The 22,590-nt window shown below is 47.4% G+C and overlaps 1 protein-coding gene across 2 annotated transcripts; it reads right to left on the minus strand.

Annotated features, from left to right (window-relative positions):
• Positions 1–363: 363 nt before the first annotated feature.
• Positions 364–20,331, minus strand: VAMP2 (vesicle associated membrane protein 2). Of its 2 annotated transcripts, XM_084806641.1 has the most exons (5): positions 20,087–20,331; positions 8,713–8,833; positions 2,826–2,984; positions 2,279–2,330; positions 364–789 (listed from the first exon to the last, which is right to left on the minus strand). In XM_084806641.1, the coding sequence occupies exons 1-5, from the start codon at positions 20,314–20,316 to the stop codon at positions 773–775; spliced, it is 579 nt and encodes a 192-aa protein (XP_084662767.1). In that variant the 5' UTR covers positions 20,317–20,331; the 3' UTR covers positions 364–772. The 2 variants fall into 2 exon arrangements, with proteins under 2 accessions (XP_084662767.1, XP_084662766.1); XM_084806640.1 differs by lacking the exon at positions 364–789 and having other exon boundaries at positions 1,411–2,330.
• Positions 20,332–22,590: the final 2,259 nt, after the last annotated feature.

Genomic DNA, 22,590 nt, shown 5'->3' on the forward strand with positions numbered 1-22,590 from the left:
GGAATGTTACAGAAGATCACAAAGGGTGAAGATTTTTTTCCTCCCGCAGGAGGAAGGGGCAGTGATAAAGGTAGTGGGCAAAGAAATTTGTAACACCCAACACTATAGTCCAGTCAGTGTCACATCAGTCACGGGCAGCAAGGATCCTGCCCGGATTCCAGGAAGGTGCGTGCTCAATCCACCCCACTCCCTGCGAGGCGTCATGACATTTCGGAGTTATGGAGAAGAAGAATAAAAGGGATTTACAATTCAAGACAGGGCACTGTTCACCATTAGTATCCAGATGACAATTTGGAAAGGGTGGAGGTGTTTAAGAGCCAACCTAATTGGGAGAAGGGGAAAGGAACTTGTGATCGTGGGGAATTATTGGTCCTCAAAGGTTTATTTAAAAATCAAGACACTGAAAAAACACTGTCAGAGAGAGAGAGAGAGAGAGAGAGAGAAGTTAAGGGTTGGCAGGAGTAAGGAAGATTCCATGACACATGGAAAATCTAGTAATAAATCTACAAACAGACAAAATATAATATTATATTATATATATATATATATGTATAAATAACAAATCAGGCTATTTACAAGACACCCACACGCAATGCACACCCACACACACACACACAGGAGGGGAATTGGGGGGAGAGGGCATAAGGGGTGTATGGAGGGGGAGGTGGGGCTGGAAGATATGGCTGAGATCTAGAGGAGGGAGGGGAATGCTTCACCCCTCACACCTCTCCCGGCCGCTGCTCCTGGATGGGAAATGGCTCCGTAAATTCTACTAGGTGCTGAAGTAAACTGCAATCCAAGGTTGGGGGGTTGGAGGAGGGGGGAAGAGAGAAAAACAAAAAGATTATTAATCATCTCAGAGGGATTCAACCCCCCCCCCCCCCTTGAGGTGCAACATCAATTCAAAGCAACAATTATGACAAGTGCCTGCCCGAGGAAACGGGTCCACAGTTGCCGAGGAAACGCAGTCTGTTCCCCAACTCTCCCTGGGGGATGGCAAATGCTTCCCCATCAGCTTCCCAGGGTGCATCTTGACTTATCATGCCTCGCGGAACAGTGGCATTGGCTATGGGGGGTTGCAGAGCCTTGAACCAGAAAGGACTTTTGACAGCACGATCCTATGAATGGCCACTCAGAAGTCCTACTGAGCTCAATGGGATGAACTCTCAGGTTGGGTGTGTATTGAACTTTAGGACCGCAGGTCTAATCGGGCCCACTTGGGGGCCAAATTCAGTCCTCCAGGGTTCCCCAGAAGGCCATGCCCCCTTCCCCTGGCCCCACACCTTTCCCCCAACCACCAATAATTTGGTGGTTTCCCAGCTTTTGTGCAATTTATTCCCATTCAAAAAGGCTGACATTCCTCTCCAAAGGCTTAGTTCCGGGCACAAAGAGCTTTGAGCTGAAATATGCTGGGGGGGGGGGGGGGGGTATTTTGGCCCTGCCCACTTTTGCCTTCAGTCCCACCCATCACTGGAAAGCAGCCCCCAAGAGCTTAAACAGAATTGGCCCTCAAGCTGAAAGAGGTTCAACACCCCTGGTGTATAGTACAGGATTCCAGCTTGAATGGACCTGAAGGCCGTCTAAAGAAAGGCCCTGCTGGATCATACCAAGGGCCCCACCCAGTCCAGAATCTGGATTCCTACACTAGCCAGCAGAACGTCTCTGAGGAAAACAAGTCTTCCCCAGCTGCTACCACCCCCAAAGTAGTCTGATCCCAGGAATTCATCAACAGGCACACAAATACGCACACAGTCCACACACAAACCCTTCTACAGATCGTAACATCATCTCTTCCAGATGTATGGGGCACGCCCACAAGGATGAACAAAATGTCCTTGCCCCGAAGGAACACAGCGGCTGCGCTGCTAAGGGGCTGGGCAAAGTGTGTGTGCCGCCTCCCCCCAGTGGAAACCTTTCCAGGGTTAAGCCTAACCACCTAATCTCAGCATTTGCAGCTGTTCCTTGTCCCAAGGGAGCTGCTAATGGCCACAGTGACTGGGAATGATGGGGCTTGCAGTCCTACACATCTGGAGGGCACCAAGTTGGGGAAGGGTGGTCTATAGAAAACCCTAGATGCAACAATTTGCGGCCATGGGGATTTTAAAATGGAAAGGTAGAATATCAATGTTTTAAAGTAAGTAAATTTGCCACGACTGTGTAGCTGGGTCTGCAGCAGAAATGGGACTTGAACCCAGATTGAGCCCAGCCAAGGATAGGGCAGGGCAGGGCAGACAGCCTCCCCACCCCCATGCGCCTCACTACAACAGAGGGAACTCACCAATGATAACGATCAAGATAATGGCGCATATCACCCCCAGAATTATCATCATCTGCAATTAAAGGAAAGAAAGGGTGGGGGGAAACAGCGAGAGCATGAACTCAGGAAGACAACGGCGAGGTGTGACTAGTCTCTGGGAACAAGCAAGGATAGGATGGACTGAATACCAGATAAAACATGTGTGAGAGAGATACCTGCACCTTAGCCCTGCTCAGAAGCTATGCCCTGGTCAACTGAAACCAGTTCCTCACCCTGTTTCCCTTTCCCAGTTTCATGCATGTGGGCCCAGCAATGAGGCATCTGCACTCTGCACATGCTCAGAGGCCCTCCCCTCACTATTCAGCTTATGTTTCCCAAGGATAAGCTTGAGTTCCAGGTCTGAGCATTTCTCAACCTCTCATCCCAATTAAACCCCAGGTGACCATTTTGACAAGGCAGGGAGGTAATGGGATGCAAGGACTTTTAACGGCACATTAAAAGGATGCTGTTTCCCCAGTTAAGTGTTAAATGTGTGTGTGGGGGGGGGGGTCCCCCTATTTTACGTTACCTTTAGATTCTTCCACCAGTACTTGCGTTTGAGCTTGGCTGCACTGGTTTCAAACTGGGATGCTCCGGCCTGCAGGGCGTCGGCGCGGTCGTCCAGCTCTGAGAGTTTCTGGTCCCTCTCAAGCACTTTGTCCACATTCACTCGCATGATATCCACTACCTGAGCAGGGAGGAGGAAGAGAAGCAGAGAAAAGGGCTCTACACAGGGGCCCACAAGTGCAGTTGCCAGTGGTGACGTAACGCTGACTTCGGGCCCCCATCTCCTGCCCCTAGCTCCCCACGCACCAGAGAACTCCGCAGCGGGGACCCCTGTACCAGTAGAGAATCCAACCTCAGTCTAACCCCAAGCACTGGAGAAAGGCTGAAAGTGTGGCAAAGGGAATTCCCACCCTGCCCCCCACCCCAGGTTTTTGCTTAACTGGCTTTTAACTTTAACAACTTCTCCCTAATCCCGCTGCTGTCATTTCTGATTTTGTTGCACTTGTTTAAAACAGCTTATGCCAGTACTGTTTCATACTCTCATATTGTAAGCCGTCTTGAAGATATATGTTGAAAAGGGTGGGGGGGGGTGGAGAGTTTATTAATGAAGAGAGACCGGCATAGTTTCTGACCTCCTCCGAAGTCTGTGCAAAATGAGGGACCTATCTTGACCCTCTTCCAAGCTGCCAGAGAAATCGGGAATGGGCATGTTCAGCAGTGACTGCCAATAATGGATGGATAATATATGCAGCCAAATTGTGCAATATAACCAAGTAGCCACAAAATACATACTAGCGTATGAATTGTACAGTACTTTTAACATGCAAAGTGTCTTTATTATGTTTGCTTGTACACAAGCCCTACAGGGTAGGCCATTATTATTCCCAGGGAAACCTTCACTCAGCCCTGAAGCTCACTGGGTAACTTTAGTCACATCACTGTCCCTCCAAGGCGCAAGGCCTCAACTTTATCTTTGCTCCTCTCTCTTCTTTCTTGCCTGTATTCAACCCACTCTCAAGTCTTCCCATGTCCCCTTTTGTAACACTGCAAGCATACAGTCCTTTCCTTCTGTCCCCTGGGCAAAAAGGTTCACACCCTGCCATCTCTCGCCTTGATTACTGTAACTGTGTCCTGTCCAATTTTTCATTGCTTCTCCTCATTCCCTTCATAATTTAACATTCTACTACCAAAATTCTCTACCTCTCTTCCCACTCCTTAGATCACCCTCATGGCTTCCTGCCCGCTCCCAGAATCATCACACACTCCTCATAGAATCAAAGAATAGTAGGGTTGGAAGGGGTCTACAAGACCATTGAGTCCAACCCCCTGCTCACAGCAGGAATCCAAGTCAGAGCATCCCTGACAGATGGCTGTCCAGCCTCATCTTGAATGCCTCCAGTGTGGGAGAGCTCCCTAGGTCGTTGGTTCCATTGTCATCTTGCTCTGACAGTCAGGAAGTTTTTCCTGATGTTCAGCCGGAATCTGGCTTCCTGTCACTTGAGCCCACGATTCCGTGTCCTGAACTCTGGGATGGTGGAGAAGAGATCCTGGCCTTCCTCTCTGTGACAACCTTTCAAGGACTTGAAGAGTGCTATCATATCTCCCCCCAGTCTTCTCTTCTCAAGGCTAAACATGCCCAGTTCTTTCAGTCTCTCCTCACAGGGCTTTGTTTCCAGTCCCTGATCATCCCTGTTGCCCTCCTCTGAACCCTCTCCAGCTTGTCTGCATCCTTCTTAAAGTGTGGTGCCCAGAACTGGACACAGTACTCCAGATGAGGCCTAACCAGTGCTGAGTAGAGGGGAACTAGTACTTCCCGAGATTTGGAAGCCATGCTTCTATGAATGCAACCCAAAAGAGCATTGGCCTTTTTTGCAGCCACATCACATTGTAGGCTCATATTCAGCTTGTGATTGACAACAATGCCAAGATCCTTCTCGCTTGTAGTGTTGTTGAGCCACGTATCCCCCATCTTGTAACTGTGCATTTGGTTTCTTTTTCCTAGGTGCAGAACTTGGCATTTATCCCTATTAAATTTCATTCTGTTATTTCCTGCCCAGAGCTCCAGTCTGTCAAGATCACTTTGAATTTTGTTTCTGTCTTCCAAAGTATTAGGTATCCCACCCAATTTTGTGTCATCTGCAAATCTGATCAGCATTCCCTGCACCTCCTCCTCCACGTCATTCATAAAAATGTTGAAGAGCACTGGGCCCGGTGGTTCCCCGCTCGTTACCTCTCCCCAGTTTGAGAAGATCCCATTGATAAGAACTCTTTGAGTCCGATTCTGTAGCCCACTGTGGATCCACCGGATCACTTGTTCATCTAGCCCACTTTGGGCTAGTTTGCTCATCAGGATATCATAGGGCGTTTTGTCAAACACTTTGCTGAAGTTGAGGTATATTATGTACATAGCATTCCCACAGTCCACAAGGGAGGTTACCTGATCAAAAAATGAGATCAGATTCGTCCGGCAGGATTTGTTCTTGACAAATCCATCTTGGCTTCGAGTAATCACTGTGCTGTTTTCAAGGTGCTGACAGATAGATTGCTTTATTACCTGCTCCAGAATTTTCCCAGGGATTGATAGACATTGATTGACTGACTGGTCTGTAGTTACCAGGTTCCTCCTTTTTACCCTTTTTTGAAGATAGGGACAACATTAGCCCTCCTCCAGTCATCTGGCACTTCACCCGTCCTCCATGATTTCTCAAAGAGAATAGACAGCGGTTCTGAGAATTCTTCTGCCAGTTCTTTTATTACTCTAGGATGCAGTTCATCTGGCCCTGGAGGTTTGAACTCATTCAAAGTAATTAGGTGTTCCTTGACCATATGCCTATCGATCTCAAGCTGCAATCCTGCCCCTTCAGCCTGGACTTCGCCTTTGCCAGGGGGCTAATAGACCCTCTTTTGGGAGAAGACTGAGCCAAAGTAGGAATTGAGCACCTCTGCCTTTTCTTTGTCATCTGTTATCATTTTGCCATCCTTATTTAACAGCTGAACCACCATTTCTTTCCTCAGTCTTTTACTATGCACGTAGCTGAAGAAAGCCTTTTTGTTGCTTTTAGCATCCCTCACTAACCTCAGCTCGTTCTCAGCTTTAGCCTTCCTGATGCCATCCCTGCAATTCTGTGCTACCTGCCTGTACTCTTCCATTGTTGCTTGGCCTTCCTTCCACTTCCCATATGTGTCCTTTTTTGTTTTCAGGTCATCTCTAAGCTTTTTGTGAAGCCACATTGGGTTCTTCTGTTGTCTTCCACCTTTTCTTCTTGTTGGAATTATTTGTAATTGTGCCTTGAGAATTTCCTTTTTTCAAAGCTCCCACCCATCTTGGACTCCTTTTCTCGTTAAGAGTCGCTTGCCATGGGACCTTCCTGATCATTGTTCTGAGTTTATTAAAATCAGCTTTCCTCAAATCCAGGGTACAGGTTTGGCTACACTCGGCTTTTGCTTCCTTTAGAACCAAGAACTCAAGTATAACATGGTTGCTTTCCCCCAGAGTTCCTGTAACTGCTACTTGATCCACCAAGTCATCTCTCTTGGTAAGGATCAAGTAAAGGATAGCCGATCCTCTAGTTCCTTCCTCTACTTTCTGTAGGAGGAAGTTAACTGCCAAGCAAGTCAGGAATTTCTTGGAGAAGCCATGTTTTGCAGAATTTGTCTCCCAACAAATATCGGGGAAATTGAAGTTCCCCATTACTACATCATGCTTCCTTAAAACATTGGCTATTTGCTTTTCCAAAGTTTCATCCTCGTCTTCTCCATGGTTGGGTGGCTGGTAGTAGACGCTGACCACCAGGTTCCTTTTATTCTTTGCTCCATTTCTTTTAACCCAGATGCTCTCGATGGGGCTACCAAGCTCATCCTCCTGTATTTCTGTGCAGAGATATGTATTTTTAACATATAGTGCAACCCCACCTCCCTTTCTGTTCCTCCTGTTCTTTTTGAACAAGTTATACCCTTCAATTGCTGTATACCAGTCATGACAGTCATCCCACCAAGTCTCAGTTATACCTATCAAGTCATAATTTACCTCTTGTATTAAGAGTTCAAGTTTGTTCTGTTTGTTTCCCATGCTCTGGGCATTAGTATATAGACATCGAAGACCATGTGCTTCGTGGTCTGGCTTTCTTCCTACATGTTTGTGAAGACTGTTATTGGGCGCTATTAGAACTGTTCTCTCCGTTGCAGTGCATCAGCCTTTGTCCATTGTTACCCCGAACTTTATGTCTCCCTCCCACGTAGGATTCAGTTTAAAGCCCTCCTGAAGAAGTTCTTCATGCTGTGGCCAAACACATCCTCCCCAGCCTTTGTGAGGTGCAACCCATCCCTTGCCAACAGCCCATCTTCCAGGAAGTATAGCCCGTGGTCCCAGAATCCAAATCTCTCTCGTCGGCACCACCTTTGTAGCCAGTCATTCACCCAGAGTATTTTTCTTTCCTTTTCTATCCCTCTTCTAACTACTGGAAGGATGGATGAGAAAATACTCTGGGCCCCAAAGTGCTTGAGTTTCCTTCCCAAAGCTTCAAAGTCTGACGTGATTTCTTCGTAGCTCTGCTTGGTGGTATCATTTGTTCCCACATGGATGAGAAGAAAGGGATCCCTGTCAGTGGGCTTTATGGGTGCAGGCAACCCTTCAGTCATGTCTCTAATCCATCCTCCCGGGAGACAGCACACCTGGCGAGTCCACGGATCTTCGCTACATACTTGGGCTTCAATCCCACATGGCAACAAGTCTCCCACTACCACTATTCTTCTCTTCCTGTTGTTGTAGGCCTTGGTTTCATCGCCTCTGCTTGGCTGACCTTCAGCTTCTTGCTTGCTCTCATGCAGGTTCCCCTGTAATTCTTCCTCTGCAGGCTGTCCTCCAGTCTCATCCTCAAGTACCTGCAAACGGTTCCCTAGTTCCACTGCCTCTACTGGTGCCAAGTGGTGTCTAGTTCTTCTTCTCCTAACTGTCACCCTTTTCCAAGGAGTATCCTCTACTTCATTTTTCCTCACCTCAGCAGTTTCCTCTTCTGCCTCAGCTTGCTGTTGCTCTTCTAACTCCTGTACTTCGCTTTGCTGCTGTAGTTCCACCATTCTGTCCAAGAACTCTTCGTGTTCTCTTATTCCCCGGAGGGTAGAACTTGCCTTCAAAATCCTCCATGGCCTTCCGTGCCCCACCAAGCCCCGCCACCACCTCTTTGCTCTTCATCCTGGATACATCCTTGCCTGTGATCTTTACTCTTCCAGTTCCACCACCCAAAAGCCCCATGTATCTTCAAAAGATGGCCTTTTCTCCCTTGCTGCTCCTTACGCCTTGAATTGCCTCTCAGAAGACCTCCATGAGGCTCTCTCCTTTCAAATCCCTACGCCCAACACACACCTCTTGGGCATAAGCCCTTAGCCCTCACCTTGCATGAATGGCTGGTCATGCAGAAGATGAGGCAGCCTTGTTCTGTTCCTCCAGAAGGCAGGATTAAAACCAAGGGGTGGAAATTACAGGGAAGCGGATTCCAGCTACACATTAGGAAAACTTCCTAAAGGCAAGAACTGCTTGACCGGGGAACAGATGGCCTCAGAAGGTGGTAGGTTTTCCTTTGCTGGACGGATTTAAGCAGAGGCTGGATGACCATCAGTGGGGGATCCTACAGCTGAAGACCTCTGCCTTGCAGATCCTGCACTGAGCGGGGGACGACTAGATGACCTCAAAGACTCTTTCCCACTCTAAGATTCTATGGTTCTATGTATAACCGAGACAAGAAGAGAGAGGGCAGGGAGAGAGAGGATATTTATCCCATGTTTTTGCACCCCACATCATTGGAAAGTTCCTGGGAGACCATCTTACAACCCACCCACCCAGAAAGGGGAGAAGGGTTTTCACCCCCAAATGCCCCAGTTGTACACGGGTAATTGCATACACCACTTCTCACCTCATCGACTTGGGCCTGTGTTTGCTGGAGCCGTCTGTTGCTGGTGAGGTTGGGTGGTGGGGGAGGAGGTCCGCCCCCCTCTCCTCCAGCAGGGGGGGCAGTGGCAGGAGCCGGAGCCGACCTGAAAGCAAGAGAGAAAAGCAGGATTATTACCCCCGCCTTCTTCTTCTACTACTACTTCTTCTTAAAACAGTTTCCCCACATTATGTTTTACAGCTTTTTCAAAACAACCTGCATGCCAAAGAAAAACGCAGCACGACAGTAAAGAACCCATTAAGCTTCCATTATTCGGTCTAATCAAGCACAACCGCCAGATGGTGAAAACAACCTCAGGCACAGGTGGGACAGGGGAGCGTGGGGATTCGGCACATGATCATGCCTCATTTTGTCCTTACAACAATGCTGCGAGGCAAGTTTGTTGGAGGGGAAAGAGAGCAGGGGAGTCGTATCCACCCAAGGAACCTCACGGCTCGGTGGAGATTTCAGCCTCCCCCCACTCCCCCAATCTCTCTCTCAACTCAGCCAACACACTGCACAGAACTGGCAGTGGGTGTAAGGAGAAAGAAAACAGACACCCAGCCCCAAAGCTATCTATCACCGAAACTGCAGGCATGTCAAATGTATTTCTTTATTGTGAACAGAGCAGGCCTCCACAATCTGGTGCCCTCTAGACATGTTGGACTGCAACATGCTGGCTGGGGATGATGGGAGTTGCAGTCCAACACATCTGGGGAAGGTTGGAATGCAGTGTTGAATTTGATCCAGGAAGACCTGAGTTCAAATCCCTTGTCAGCCACAAGCTACCTTGGCCTAGTCATTATAAGCTACCTCACAGGGTTGTTGGGAGAGTAAAATGGGATAAACCTCCATGAAATAAAGCGTTGGATAATAACGGAACAAGCAAGGCTGTAACAGTTAGCCAAATGATTTAGATTTAAACTATTTATTTATTCAATTTCTATCCCACTTTTCCACCAAAAATGGTATTCAAGGTGGCTAAGAGTAATAAAATACTGATTAAAAACCAAATCTTAATTAAAATACAACATAAAAACAAATCAATTAAAAATGCAATAAAAGAAACAAACAGCACCCAACCCATTAAAAACCCTTTAGCAGCAGACCAGCTTATAAGCCAAAGGCCTGCCTGAATAACAAGATCTTTGCCTGTCAGTGGAAGGACAGTAAGGAGAGAGACAGCCTCACTTCCCTTGGCAGGCAGTTCCAGACCCTGGGAGCAGCCAGCAAAAACAGCCTCTCCCCAATCCCCCCAAAACATGCCTCTGACAGCGGTGGGACTGAGAAGGTATTGTAAAAGGTTCCCCTGACTGAGTTGTCCCTGACAATTCTCTTTTCAAATTACTTTTAAATGTAAGAACTTACAAAAACTGCAGGAGGTCTCTTAGAAGAGGCTTTCCTCCCCATCTCTGAAATGCAGGTGGGAACACCTTTTGCAAAGATGGCTCCTGCTACCACACAACAGACGCTCTCACTCGACTTTTAAGGACAATGAAAGCCTCAAGAAGGCTGCTTTAAATCTGCCGCAAGGGCCCCACTCTCTGCAGCTGCATTCTCTGACAAGTAAGCCCGACAAGCGCTGCCTTCTCCAGGGTGGTGCTGTGGCTCTGGAATACAAAGTCCTTCCCCTGGAGATTCATCAGGGCTCCCTTCTTTGTTTTCAGTTTCTGACTAAAAGAGAGCATTCTTATTCTGACAGGCTTTTGAAACGTATGATACTGCTGGTTGAAACTGATGTAATTTGATTGCTGCTGTGTATTATACTGATACGAGTTTCTGGTTTTTGAATTGCATTGTATTTTCTAACCGACTTAAGCCACTCTTGGTGCCCTATGAGCAGAAAAGCAGGTTAATATTAAAATATTATTATCGGCGTGTACTTAAGTTCCCAAAAGAAGGCCATCTTCAAATATAACAACTGTGTTCTGTCCGTTAGTACACTGACAGCCTGAAAGAAAAAGAAAGCCAATGCTTTTGACATGCAGAAGTTCATAACTGCCACAGGAAACTAGGAAAGCATCCTGATTTATACACAGTGTTGCTGTTGTCTTCTCCTTAGCCATTGAAGTACGTTATTCCTTCATTCAGGTTACTGCATCTGCCAGGCTCCATGGTTACCTTTCCAACCAACATGGTGGCCGTATTACTGGTAAAGCACAGGAGTGGCCATGGCTCAGTGGTAGAGCCCCTTCTTTGCATACAGAAAGTCCCTGGTTCGATCCCTGGCATCTCCAGTAGGGCTGGGAAGACTCCTGCCTGAAACCCTGGAGAGCCGCTGCTGCCAGTCAGTGTCGACAATACCAGGCTAGATGGACCAAGGCTCTGACTCAGCATAAGGCAGCTTCCTCTGTTCCTAGGAGGGTCGTTCCAAGCAAGCCAGAGCATGGAGGCTTCCGGTGCGACTAACAAAAGCAGAGTTATACTTAATTTGCAACACACACGCATACAGCGAACACCAGATTCAGCTTCTCTTGGTATGGAATTTAGTTTACATTGCTACAGAAATGTTAAAATCAGTCCCAAGGTTTGGTCTGATGCAGCCACCTCGCTAAGCCACGCTGGATCTATCCAGTGCCCAAGTGAGAAATGCACCCGAAAGGCTTCCACCATGGAGGAAAGGATGCAAATGGAATAAATGAATACTTTAAGCACAGGGCATTTACAATCCCATCCATAGCTTCCCAGTACCCGTCACTAAGATACCTTTCCTATCCGCAGCTGCATCCTGCCAATTTTATTTAAAAGTAACAAAACCTGAACAAGTGTTGTGCTTAGAATAAAATATACTTTGTGGGTTAACTGCAACCTCCCTCCAAAAGAAACGCAACTCTCCTTACATGAGTTATTTTTAAGAGTCAAATTTGATTTCTCTCTTTTTTGTTTTAAGGGCCAAACGTGAGAGGCCCAGCCGTCGTTCAGGCCGAGCTGGGTGTAGGGGGCTGTGCCATAAATACTCCAGTGGGGTAAAATAGGGGGCTGAGTAATTAGAGGGGGGATTAAGAGCAAGGGCTCTATATTTAATCCATGGCAAGGGAGACCGGGACAGCATCACACAAACCAAGATTAGCCCCAAAATTCCAAGGAACAAACTTTGCACATTTCAGATGGCTTTACAGGGTGCAACGAAGCAGCTCTAGCCAGCTGAGATGGACAGAATTCCAGGATCCTACAACCCACAGGATCCGAATTTTCAACCTAGAACTGAGCTATTATGCACATTGGTCTTGTCTGCAGATTACAAATGCTTAAATGTTCTATGTGTGAGAGTGAGAGACAGATTTAGGAAGAAAACTCCAGAGGTACACCCACCCAGTCCAAGGTTAAATGGACTGGCAAAACAGGCCAGGGTTAAGCAAAACATTTCAAATTACTAAATTGCAGCATCCATTTCCTAGGTGCCCAGAACTTTCCAGGGCTGGGCTGTCGAATCTTGGTTTGCACCAACTGATTCTCCTTTACTACCAAAAAGGGGAGAGAGAGAAAGAGAGGAAGAAGCAAGCAATAGAAGATGGATGGATTCAATGTTCAGAAACGAGACTAGGAAGTCACTCCGCCAAAGGCCACATCCCCAATAGCCTCCTATTTTCAGACAGTGACATCACCCACTGCCCTGATGGGACCATCACGCTCTACAGGGAGGGAGGTCAAGTGACTCCAAGCAAAGTGCGGGGATCATCTGTCAGAAAGAAAAAACGCTACAGAAACAGGACAAGCTTCAGAGGACAGCACAGAATGAACAAATCACCAGATTTTTATTTTTAAAGAGGAAAGTCCAGGCCAATGGAGACCACAGATTGTGGTTCGGAAGTTAAGAAAAAGGTGGAAACGGATCACAGCCTCCCTCGGGAAGGAGCAATTCCAGTCGGCAATGGAGGCGATTGTTCTTTCCTGAGCCTTCGTTTCCCTACCCCTGAGCGTGTGCTGAAACGTTTTCAAACGTATTACCCTGAGGGAAAGAAACATGGTTGTTGTTTTTAAGGGAATTCTTGAGATTCAATCAAAAGCCACCTGCCACATCTGTAATATCATTATAACATAATTAATGCTAGGCTTGGACAACGTTATCACCACTGTGCAAAAAGGAGAGGGACTCGGAAGGTGTATTGGACCACAGAAATCCTGAGCCTAACTCTGTGAAGGTCAGCTTCTAAAGCAGGAGTGCAGAACTTCTTTCAGCACAAGGGCTGGATTCCACCTCAGAGAAGCTGGGGGGGCACATTCCAGTGACGGGCGGGGCAAAAAGAGGCATGGCCAAAATGCAAAATAAGAATACCAGCATGCTGCAGCTTAAAGCTGTTCCTGCCAGTAACTACGCCTTAGGGGAGGCATTTCAACCTCTTAGAATGGAGGAAAAAACAGTGCAACACCCAGGAGCCAGGACACCAACAAATGATCGGCAACTGGGGGAAATGGGGCGGGCCAAGGGAAGAGGGTGTGCCCATCTGGGAAACACCAGAGAGCTGGGTTGGGATGCCAGGCGGACCAGAGGTTCTGCAACCCTGTTGTAAGGCTTCATTCCCATTAAGAGGGTAGACTCGTAGCCACTTGGCACTGTAAATGGAGCTCACGTGATGGAATTCTCCTCCATTCCTCCCGCCCACCCACAATACCCTACGGATGGAGATCTAGCATGTCAAGCTGATCACACTGGAATACTTCTTCCTGACCTGCTCTATGACCAGGGAATTTATTTTTCCTACGCAGAAGCATTCAACCATGTGAGCCCCTGCCCCCACCCCGAATGGGAAAAAGGCCCATGAGTCTGACATTCAGAAAGGGGAGAAAGGTATGTTCTTCGTAAACTCAGTTATTCTTATTGTTTAAACCAGCTTTCCCCAACCTGGTGCCCTTGAGATGCATTGGACTACAACTCCCATTATCCCCCAGCCAGCATTGGGAGTTGTAGTCCAACACATCTGGAGGGCACCAGGGTGGGGAAAGCTGGTTTTAAATTAAGCTGCAATGAAGAGGCAGGACTTTCAACAAATACAGAAACTGGCTTAATAACATCTTCACGATACAAGAACTAGGGAATGCACCATGAACCAAACCAGATGCAAACCGAGTTTCCTGCAGGACATTCTGATGAAGTTGCCGGGTACCAACTGGGTGACCTCTGACCAGGAGAACATCTTGTACTTCTGGAAGCACAAAAACGAATGACAGGATAGCACGACGCCTGCAACTTTGAGAAAAATGCCCTTTGAGAAAACTGGCCAATACACAAAAGAAAAAATAACCAGTGGAATTTTAGCAGATCTTCTCAATTCGATGCAGCCACCTCCCTCCCTCTATGGATAAGGCAGAAATGTCGCAGAAACACCTATCACAAAGGCAGGCTATTCCGTATCTCCCTAGGAGCTTGTTTGAACAAGTATCTCAAAAAATAAGGGCTTGGATTCAGACTTAAGCATGCCTAGAGTAGACCCACTGAAATCAATGGGGCAGGTCCGCCATGACTACCTCAATTCCCATTGATTCCAATGGCTCTATTCTAAGAATGACTAAGTCTGGATGCAACCCATTTGTGTAAGATGTTGCCACCGAACTAGACATGACTGTGCAAATTTTTACACTGATGCATTGTGAGCAGACTGCGTAACACCAACCGGTACAAAAAGCTCAGAATCTGACCAGTCGCAGCCTAAAGTTGGGAAGGAGGGTAGCACTTGCTAACGAGTCCAGGGAGTGGGAGGTGCTTTCCATGTTAGCATGCAAATCTGGCTTGCTTTCTTGGGCTCAAGTTACCAGTCCTCACAATCAAGAAGAAAACACAGGAAGCAGAGCTGGATAGCTCAAAATCCACCAGCATCCATCTCTTGCAAAAGCAGTTATCTTGAAGGTTGTCACAATCACCAGAGACCACCATGGCTTATTATCCACAGCTGGTTGCAACGCCCGTGGGCTACAACTTGCCAATCCATGCCCCCACTGCTTCTCACGTCATCCAAACTCTGTTTCAGTGGCTTATGGGAGTGGTTAATAAACCATGGGTTCTGGGTGGTTTGTTAACCACCCCAAGCCACCCTTGCCAGGTTCGGATGATAGAAGAAGCCGTGCCTGGCAAGGGTAATTCTGGAAATCAGCTGGCACGCTCAGGGTGGTTAACAAGCCTGTGATTGTGCGAACCAGGCCAGGGGGTTATATCCAGTATTAGTCCTACTTAGAGTAGACCCGCCGAAACAAATGGGACTTAAGTCCAAATCAGTTCACCTGGTCTACTCTAAGTAGGACTAACACCGGATATAATCCTACCTCTACATTTTGGAAATGGATGAAGCATTCCACACATTTAAGTTTTAAATGTAATTGGAAAAAAGCCCCTAAAACTTCACATCCTAAAGAGCCATGAGACAATGCACATCTCCTACTGGTCTCTTTGCATTCCAGTCATTATTTTATGGGGTACAAGAAGACCAAATGTGTTCCCCTCACCACCTAGCTCAGGCACAGAATGAGAAGAGGAGCCATGGCTCGGTGGCAGATCCCCTGCTCTGCATCCAGACGTTCCCAGGTTCGATCCCCAGCAGTATCTCCAGTTAAAAAGGATCAGGTAGCAGGTTATGGGGAAGAATCCTGCCCTGCTGGGCTAGATGGAAAATAGTCTGACCTGATAAGAAGGCACAAGACACAAAGAGATCCTCAGCAGCCACTTTGCCAAGCAATGTGTTCTAACAGGCGTGGCACTGGCAAGATCCTCTAAAAAAAAAAAAAGACTGGTGATCAAGGAATTCATTCCCCAACAGAGAAATTCATACTGACTTAATCAAAACTACCTGATGTAAACATCAGCTAAGTAACAGGCTGATTCTGTCAAGGCTGGGGGTGATGGGCATGTTGGCAGGGGAGGATAAGAGTTGTAGTAGAGCACATCTGAAGGGCACAGGTTGGGGAAGGCTGCACTAGCAAATTCAGTAAAGATGGGAATGGGGGTTTAAGGATGGCAAGCTAAGAGTAATCCAGAGCTGTAAATAAAGGCTCTCCTAGGGCAAACAATAATCTCCTGCAGGCGAGCAAGTTTATCTATGAGCTATTAACTCTTCTGGAGGTTTATCTGCAAGGCTGAAGTGATTAGCTTTCCAAACACGACATCACACCACTAAGAGTATGATTTGTGTCATCTTCTAACTATCCTTTTGTTTAAAATGCAACAAGGTCACATAAGGGAGTGGGAGACGGAAAAGACAATGAGGCTGGTGCTCTGCTTGTTTACCAGTTGCTTAGAACAATGGGCTTTGTTTGTTCCACATTTTGCTGGGCCTGGCCTTCCTTTTCTTCTTTTTGATCACGTAATCTGCTGATGTTCCATTCTGTTTAAGGCACATTCTTGGGGCCTTGGGAACTGCCACTGATGATTGCCACCAGGTAAGCAAGCAGGGAAGAATCACTGAAATTTGGGCCTCCCCACCTTAGGCAACCAATGACACAGGAAAGGCAGTAAACATTCTTGTGGCCTCCTCACTTTTGTCAGGCTTCTTTTGTAAGGCTGTTAAGGGGTGGGGGGTTGGCGCATGAAGAAAGAGAATAACCCTGCAATCTATACTCCGTACTTTACATCTCCTAGAACACAGCACCCTGCTCCTAAACCGCCCATTGCCAGAAGAACCCAAAGACTGATTCAACCAAATTGGGTTGGTAGAAGGAATCCTCCTCTTTAATTTAACCTCTAAAGGAGACACCCAGGATAATTCACAAGACTACTCCTTCTAAGATTTGGAAAGACCCCTGAAGGGGTGTGTGTGTGTGTGTGTTGTTTTTTAAAACCCTGATATTAGTTCTGGTGCAAGAGCAAAGCAGCCATTTTAGTCCTAAAATATATTTTAGAGAAGTAGCCAGGAGGCTCATTGTATCCCCCACCTCTTTTAAAGGAGAGAAATACAATCAAAGCAAAGGTAGAGGGCTATGAACACTTGAGTGGGAGGGAGACAAGGAAAGAATTATTGATGCATACCATGTCCAGCGCAGTGAGTAGTCCAAGGGAGGACCACAGCTTCAGAAAAGGGGCAGGGAGTAAAATCAGCAAAGAAAGCAACAGAAAGCACATTTTGGAAGGAGCAAATATTAAATCCTGCATTTTAGTTGTGTTCTCTTCCTCTGACTATGTACAGGAGAGGGAGCAGATGTGGAGCAGCAAGGGATGGAAATATGGTGATTTAATTGCTGGGGATGGGCACCTGTGTGCCCCCAAAATTGTTATATAGATTTTCAGCAGATGCCATTTGCCTTTAGTGCTTAAACATGTGGTGAAGGTAACTGATTTCATTTATATGTGAATTTTATATCTTCAAGTCCACATGCTAGACCAGCCTTCCCCAACCTGGCTCCCTCCAGATGTGTTGGACTACAACTCCCAGCACCCCCAGCCATCATGCCCAAGGGCTGTGCAGGTTGGGAATGACAGAAGTTGTAGTTCAACACACCCAGAGGGTGGCAGGTTGGAAGGTTGGTCTGGACATACAATGTTATTAAGCAATCATTTAGTTAAGAATGCAAGTCAGGTCAGTAGTAAGCTTAACCAAAACAAAACAAAGCAAAACTCTGTGGATCATTACTGTTTAAGCAATGGACACTGGTGGATTTTTATGGATAAAATATCACTACACATCTTGTGTATCAGCTTTATTAACACTCATATGAAAAATCATGCAGAGTCAAACATGACCGTGAAATAAATTATACAAGTTTATAATTGTTATACTTGCTGATTTCAGCCCGTCCCCATCTTCACTACAAAATTATCATAATTTAGCAGCCATTTTCTGTTTTCTGTGCCTGAGGTCACAATATTCTCTGCAATGGGGGGGGGGGGGATGGCACACATAAGCGACTTCTCCTCAAGGCACCAGAGACAGCTGGATTCTTAGATTGCTCCACCCCAAGACTAGCCAACCTTCACAAGCAAAATCCCAACTTCAGGAGCAAAATACCAATTCTCCCACTGATCTCCTTTTACATCTTTCACCCTTAAAATAACTCTAAGAAAGCTAACACCACTGAGCACATGCAGAATGCATGCCGCTTGTCACCAAGCATAGCACAGCATCCCTGCAGTTCAGGGGGGGGCAAAGCCAGCACCCCACTCTCGCTTTCTCCTTCTCAGCAATGTAGCCAACAAAACCTTTCCAATGTAGCCTCTCTGAGTACACATCCACCTGTGTGCTATTTTTCCCCATTCACATCTTAAAACGGGGTAGGCAGTCTGGCGCTCTCCAAGTGTTTCGGACTACAACTCCCATCAGCCCCATCCAGCATATCCAATGGCCAGGGATTTGGGGAATTATAATCCAAAGCACCTGGAGAGCAATGGATTGCCTATCCCTGTCTTTAAAGGATTTGCCACCCAATTCAACCCCCAGTATTTCTCAGCCATACAAGCCACAGTAGCCCCCAAACGGTGCTCACTCCATTCCATGTTGCTTCACATATGCAGGTCCAAAATCCTGTTTTTCAATCCCTCTGTACCCTGTTCTCCCTCAGCGACCTGCCTATCTGTTTTTTCTCTGTTACCCACATAACCTCCCAGTCCACAACCCCAGTCCCAAACCCTTCCCCATCACAACACCTTTTCCCACCCTCCTTAATTCCAACTTATACGTGTGTGTTTTTCCTACAGAAGCTCCAAAAAGTATACCGCAAAATGGAAGGGGTGGGGAGGAAATCTCTATAACCATTTTTATTTTTTTTTTTGGTGGCACACAAGGGGTGTCATCACACAAGCACCAGCCATGGTAGCTTAGGTATGGAAAAAAACAGGGTGCATTCCACCATCACCCCCCCCCCAAGGGAGCTACAAAAGGTTGAATGGACATCAAGACAAGTGTCACTGCTTGAAGAAAAAAAGGGAGTATTTTTAGCATCATCCATCTGCCTGCCTGCGTTTGCAAAATCTAAAAATACTGAAAGGGGTAAACGGGGGAGGGGTGCATCTGCCTTAAAGATGCCCCCAGATTCATCCAAATCTTCTCATTTCAGACACAGCAGGGTTGTTTCTAATTCCTACTAAAGAAAAAGAAAAACCGGGAGGGGGTGCTTTCAAAGCACCTCTGTTGCTTTAGTCAGTTTCAACTGTCAGAACATTTGACATTCATAGGCGGAGGGGTGACATTTCACCCCCCCCCCAATACACCCACTTCCACCTGTACACACAGTAGGGTGGGGAAGATTCTGACCCCAAGAAAATGTTTCTATCCTTGGTCTTTTGGTACTGGTTTCTTACACAGGTACTGGAATCAGTTAATCGCCCACAGGTATTTTCATGGAGGGGAGCCCCCCCCCCCCCGCAAAGGGAAGGGAATTTGGGGGTGGGGGGGGCAGAGATGCTGACACTCCCATACAAAAAAGAATTATTATTAGATTGCACATTTTCAAATGTATTCATTGCTAGCTTTACTGACCGAAGCTGATTTTCTCTTAAAACAAACGAAGAAGAGACCATATCGCCCTCCTTCGAAGCTGGAAGCCCCCCCCCCCCCATGATTGGGGAGTGTGGATCCTCACATACACACAGGGGGGATCACACAGGATGACCTCATTTATTCCTGGCAACGTTAAGGAACGCGGAACATCGCAAGCCGCTTGCTTCTCTCCCTGTTTGCTTCGCCAGCGGGTGGCGGCCCTCAATTTTCTGGGCGGGGGGAGGAAGCGGCGGGAGAAGAGACGCAGCGTGACACCTGAGGGGGACGACCGGATGCTTGCAGATTTGCCTGCACGGATTTATGTGATTCGGCCAGAAAATGGCGATGGGGTGCGGGGGAGTTTAAGGGAATGCCCCCGCCGCCTCGTTTTTCAGGGCGGAGGACGGAGCCGAGGGCTCGCCGCCTCCCGTCGATCTCCTCCAGCCGCCTCCCGTCCTTGCCCCGATCCGCCACCCCCCGCCCCGAACGAGATCGCCTTAGGCTGATGTGTGGGTGGGGGGGAAGTGAAGCATGAAGGAAAAGGAAAAGACACACAGAAGTAAAGGATAAACTGCGCGGTGGGGGTGGGGGGGAAGAGCGGAAAAAGGCAAATGCGTTGGCCATTTCGCCGCCCTCGCTAAGCCTAAATCTGTTTTGGCAAAACCGGGCACCCACGCCCCTCGCCTCCCTCGCGCAGACGGGGCGCGGAGAGCCCAACCCCATATGCACGAGAACTAATGCAACCCGGGGGTCATTGCACGCTATCGATCTCCTTGCAATAAGCCTCCCTTCCTACTCCCCCACCCCCCCCCAAAAAAACCCCAAACCGCTGCCGGCTCCATTGCGTGGGTGGCTAAGCCCTTCTCCCCGCAAGGCAGCCCTAAGGTCTCGCATGCACCCGTCTTCCTGCACCCGGAGGACCGTTGCACGCCGCCCGGCGCTTTGCAGCGAGCGCTACTTACATCTCGGGGGGTGGGGATGCTGTCTGAGGCGGAAGGGGACTGGCGGTCGGCGCTGCTGCAGCTGCTGCCGGGCTCGCGCTCGCAGAACGGTGCGGCTCCCTTCGGCTGAGGCGCGAAGATGGCGGCCGCGCAGCTCGCATCCGGGCACTTGGGAAAGGGAGCGGGGCTAGGCAGGAGGAGGAGGGAAGGGCGGGGCCGCGGCTGGGGAAAGAGGCTCCTGCGGCCGCCATGTTGGCTTGCCTCTCCCCCCGCCTGTCATGGCTCCAGGTGACTTTTCATGAGGAGCAGGCAGGGAGAAAAAAACTAGAGAACCCAGCAGGGAAGGCGGGGGGGAGAGTGTGCAATACACAGGAAAAAAGAACCCACACAAAACACATGATGTATGTAGCTGTGGGTAGCCTCTGAACCTGAGGTAAAATAGTTCTCTGCCCTGCGTCTCTCCTCTTCCTCCGTGACCGAGCCTAATCCCCCCTCCAAAGCCTTCTGAACGAGTGGCGCCTATAAACTAGCCATCCTTTGATAGCTCCTTTAATAAGGATTGAACCCAGCCATGGCCTCTTACTGGTTGTCAGCCATGACAGAATTTCTATGTGCGGAGACCTGAGTACCAAATACTGAGGATAAGCCGGAGAAAAGGCAGAGCTGCTGCTGCTGCCTTCACATTCTTGTGAGGCTTTCCAGAAACATCTGGCTGGCCAATGAGGGAAACAAGATGGTGGCATCGATTGGTCCTTGCTCTGAACTAGCTTGGCTCTTCTTTAAAAGGATGACAGATTCTATGATAGCTAAATAGAACCTCCATCTCCAGAGGCACTATACCTCCAAATTGATTGATCAGTCAATTGATGGATTGATTAATCCTCTTATCAATTGAGGAGCGAGAACCCTAGATGTGGCCTGAAGCAGTACAGCCAAGTTTACCACCTCAGTAATAACTAACCAACATGGGCATGGGACTTTCTCCTGCTTTTATTTTATAGCTGACAAGTTGGAAGTGATATTTCACTGTTTAATAGTGGCCGTTTCACACAAGACCTCATGCCTCCCTCAGCATACTGTAAAGTTCCTGAAAGTTTTGAATATCTACCTATAATTTTGTGTGGCCTAAAGTTCTTTTTGTATCTCTACCTCTTTCTACCCAAACAGGACTTGGAGCTTCTACTGGTCAACTTGCCGGCTGTTAATGCCCTGTGAGATCATTTTTCTCCAGCTATGTTCTTGGCATCCCTACTTCCCATCTCCTAATGTGGCCTTTATTCCTCGATTTTTTACTTATTTGCAACTTGTGGTCCTCCAGATGTTTTGACCTACAACTCCCAGCAGCCTTAGCCAGCATAGCCAATGGTGAAGGATGATGGGAGTTATACACCAAAATATCTGGAGAACAACAAAGTGCCCACCCTTGATCACAAGGAAACACTTGCATTAGCTATGCTGGCCGTTTGGGCACATGGCTGGGCAATATACCGCACTGGTTCTACAGCCTCTGTTCCTCACAGTCAGGACAAAAACATCTGTGGGATTCTGGCCCCATGGTCTAAGGACATATTAAGGCCACAATCCTCTGCATTCATATTAGTCAGAAAAAGTCCTATAACTCATAGCATCCCTCAGCCAGCCATGCTGGTTGGGGAATGCTGGGAGTTATAAGACTTTTTCTGTCTAAACATATGTAGGATTGTGGCTTTAAATGGCTTAAAAACATAGAAAGCTCTCTAGGATCAGAGACAAGGTCTTTCTCATTCAACATCCTCTTTCTTGCAGAAGGGCCAGCCAGGTGTTTCTGGGAAAGGCACCTGCAGGACTTCAAGGCAATTGTCTTCCCCACTACATGACCCCTACCCACTAAATTACAAGTACACTGCTCTCGAGCATGGAGTCTCCTGTATTAATTGACCCCAGCAACTGGAGGTATAGTGCCTCTGCAGATGGAGGTTGTTTAGCTATCATAGAAGCTACCTTAAGACAATTTACTACTTCCAAGACCAGCTGTGTGATTTATGTCATCCAATACCCCTGTAATAAATTCTATGTCAGCTCTCAAAATACATATAGGACATATTTGTAATATTAGGAACAAAATGCAGGGCACCTCCTTGGTTAGTCATTGTTTAGACAATGTCTAAATGTAAAAGACATCAGGTTTGAGATACTACAGAAACTCCCCACAGATAAATGAAAAAAACCAACCCTGCTAAAGGAGGAACTAGAGTGGATTTAAAGCAGAAAACATTGACTCCTGCAGGCCTAAACAAAAACCTGGATTTTCTTCCCTAAGTACAGTTTTCTAGGCACTCTCTAAGAGTGTGGTGCACATTCAGAAACGAAAGACCTTGAATTTAATCAGTGTAATTATGAGTACATCTGAGATGAGTTAAGAGAATGTATATAAAGTGCTGTTTGCTAATCATGTCACTAGTCACAGGATTTAATCTTGGAGACAAAAAAATTCAGAGATCTCTGCAGGCTACATTTAAAAATGTTAAGTACACATAGGCACAGTT

The sequence above is a fragment of the Heloderma suspectum genome, chromosome 6, assembly GCF_057233095.1.
Source record: "Heloderma suspectum isolate Gila_16-S chromosome 6, 16-S_ref, whole genome shotgun sequence".
Classification (NCBI taxonomy): Eukaryota; Metazoa; Chordata; class Lepidosauria; order Squamata; family Helodermatidae; genus Heloderma; species Heloderma suspectum.

Coding starts and splice junctions, on each gene's coding strand:
- VAMP2 (XM_084806640.1), bottom strand. CDS start 20,316: ATGGCGGCCGCAGGAGCCTCTTTCCCCAGCCGCGGCCCCGCCCTTCCC. Junction 2,985..8,712: donor CACAGGCCCAAGTCGATGAG/GTGAGAAGTGGT, acceptor CTCCCTGCTCAG/GTAGTGGATATCATGCGAGT. Junction 2,331..2,825: donor ACTGGTGGAAGAATCTAAAG/GTAACGTAAAAT, acceptor CTTTAATTGCAG/ATGATGATAATTCTGGGGGT.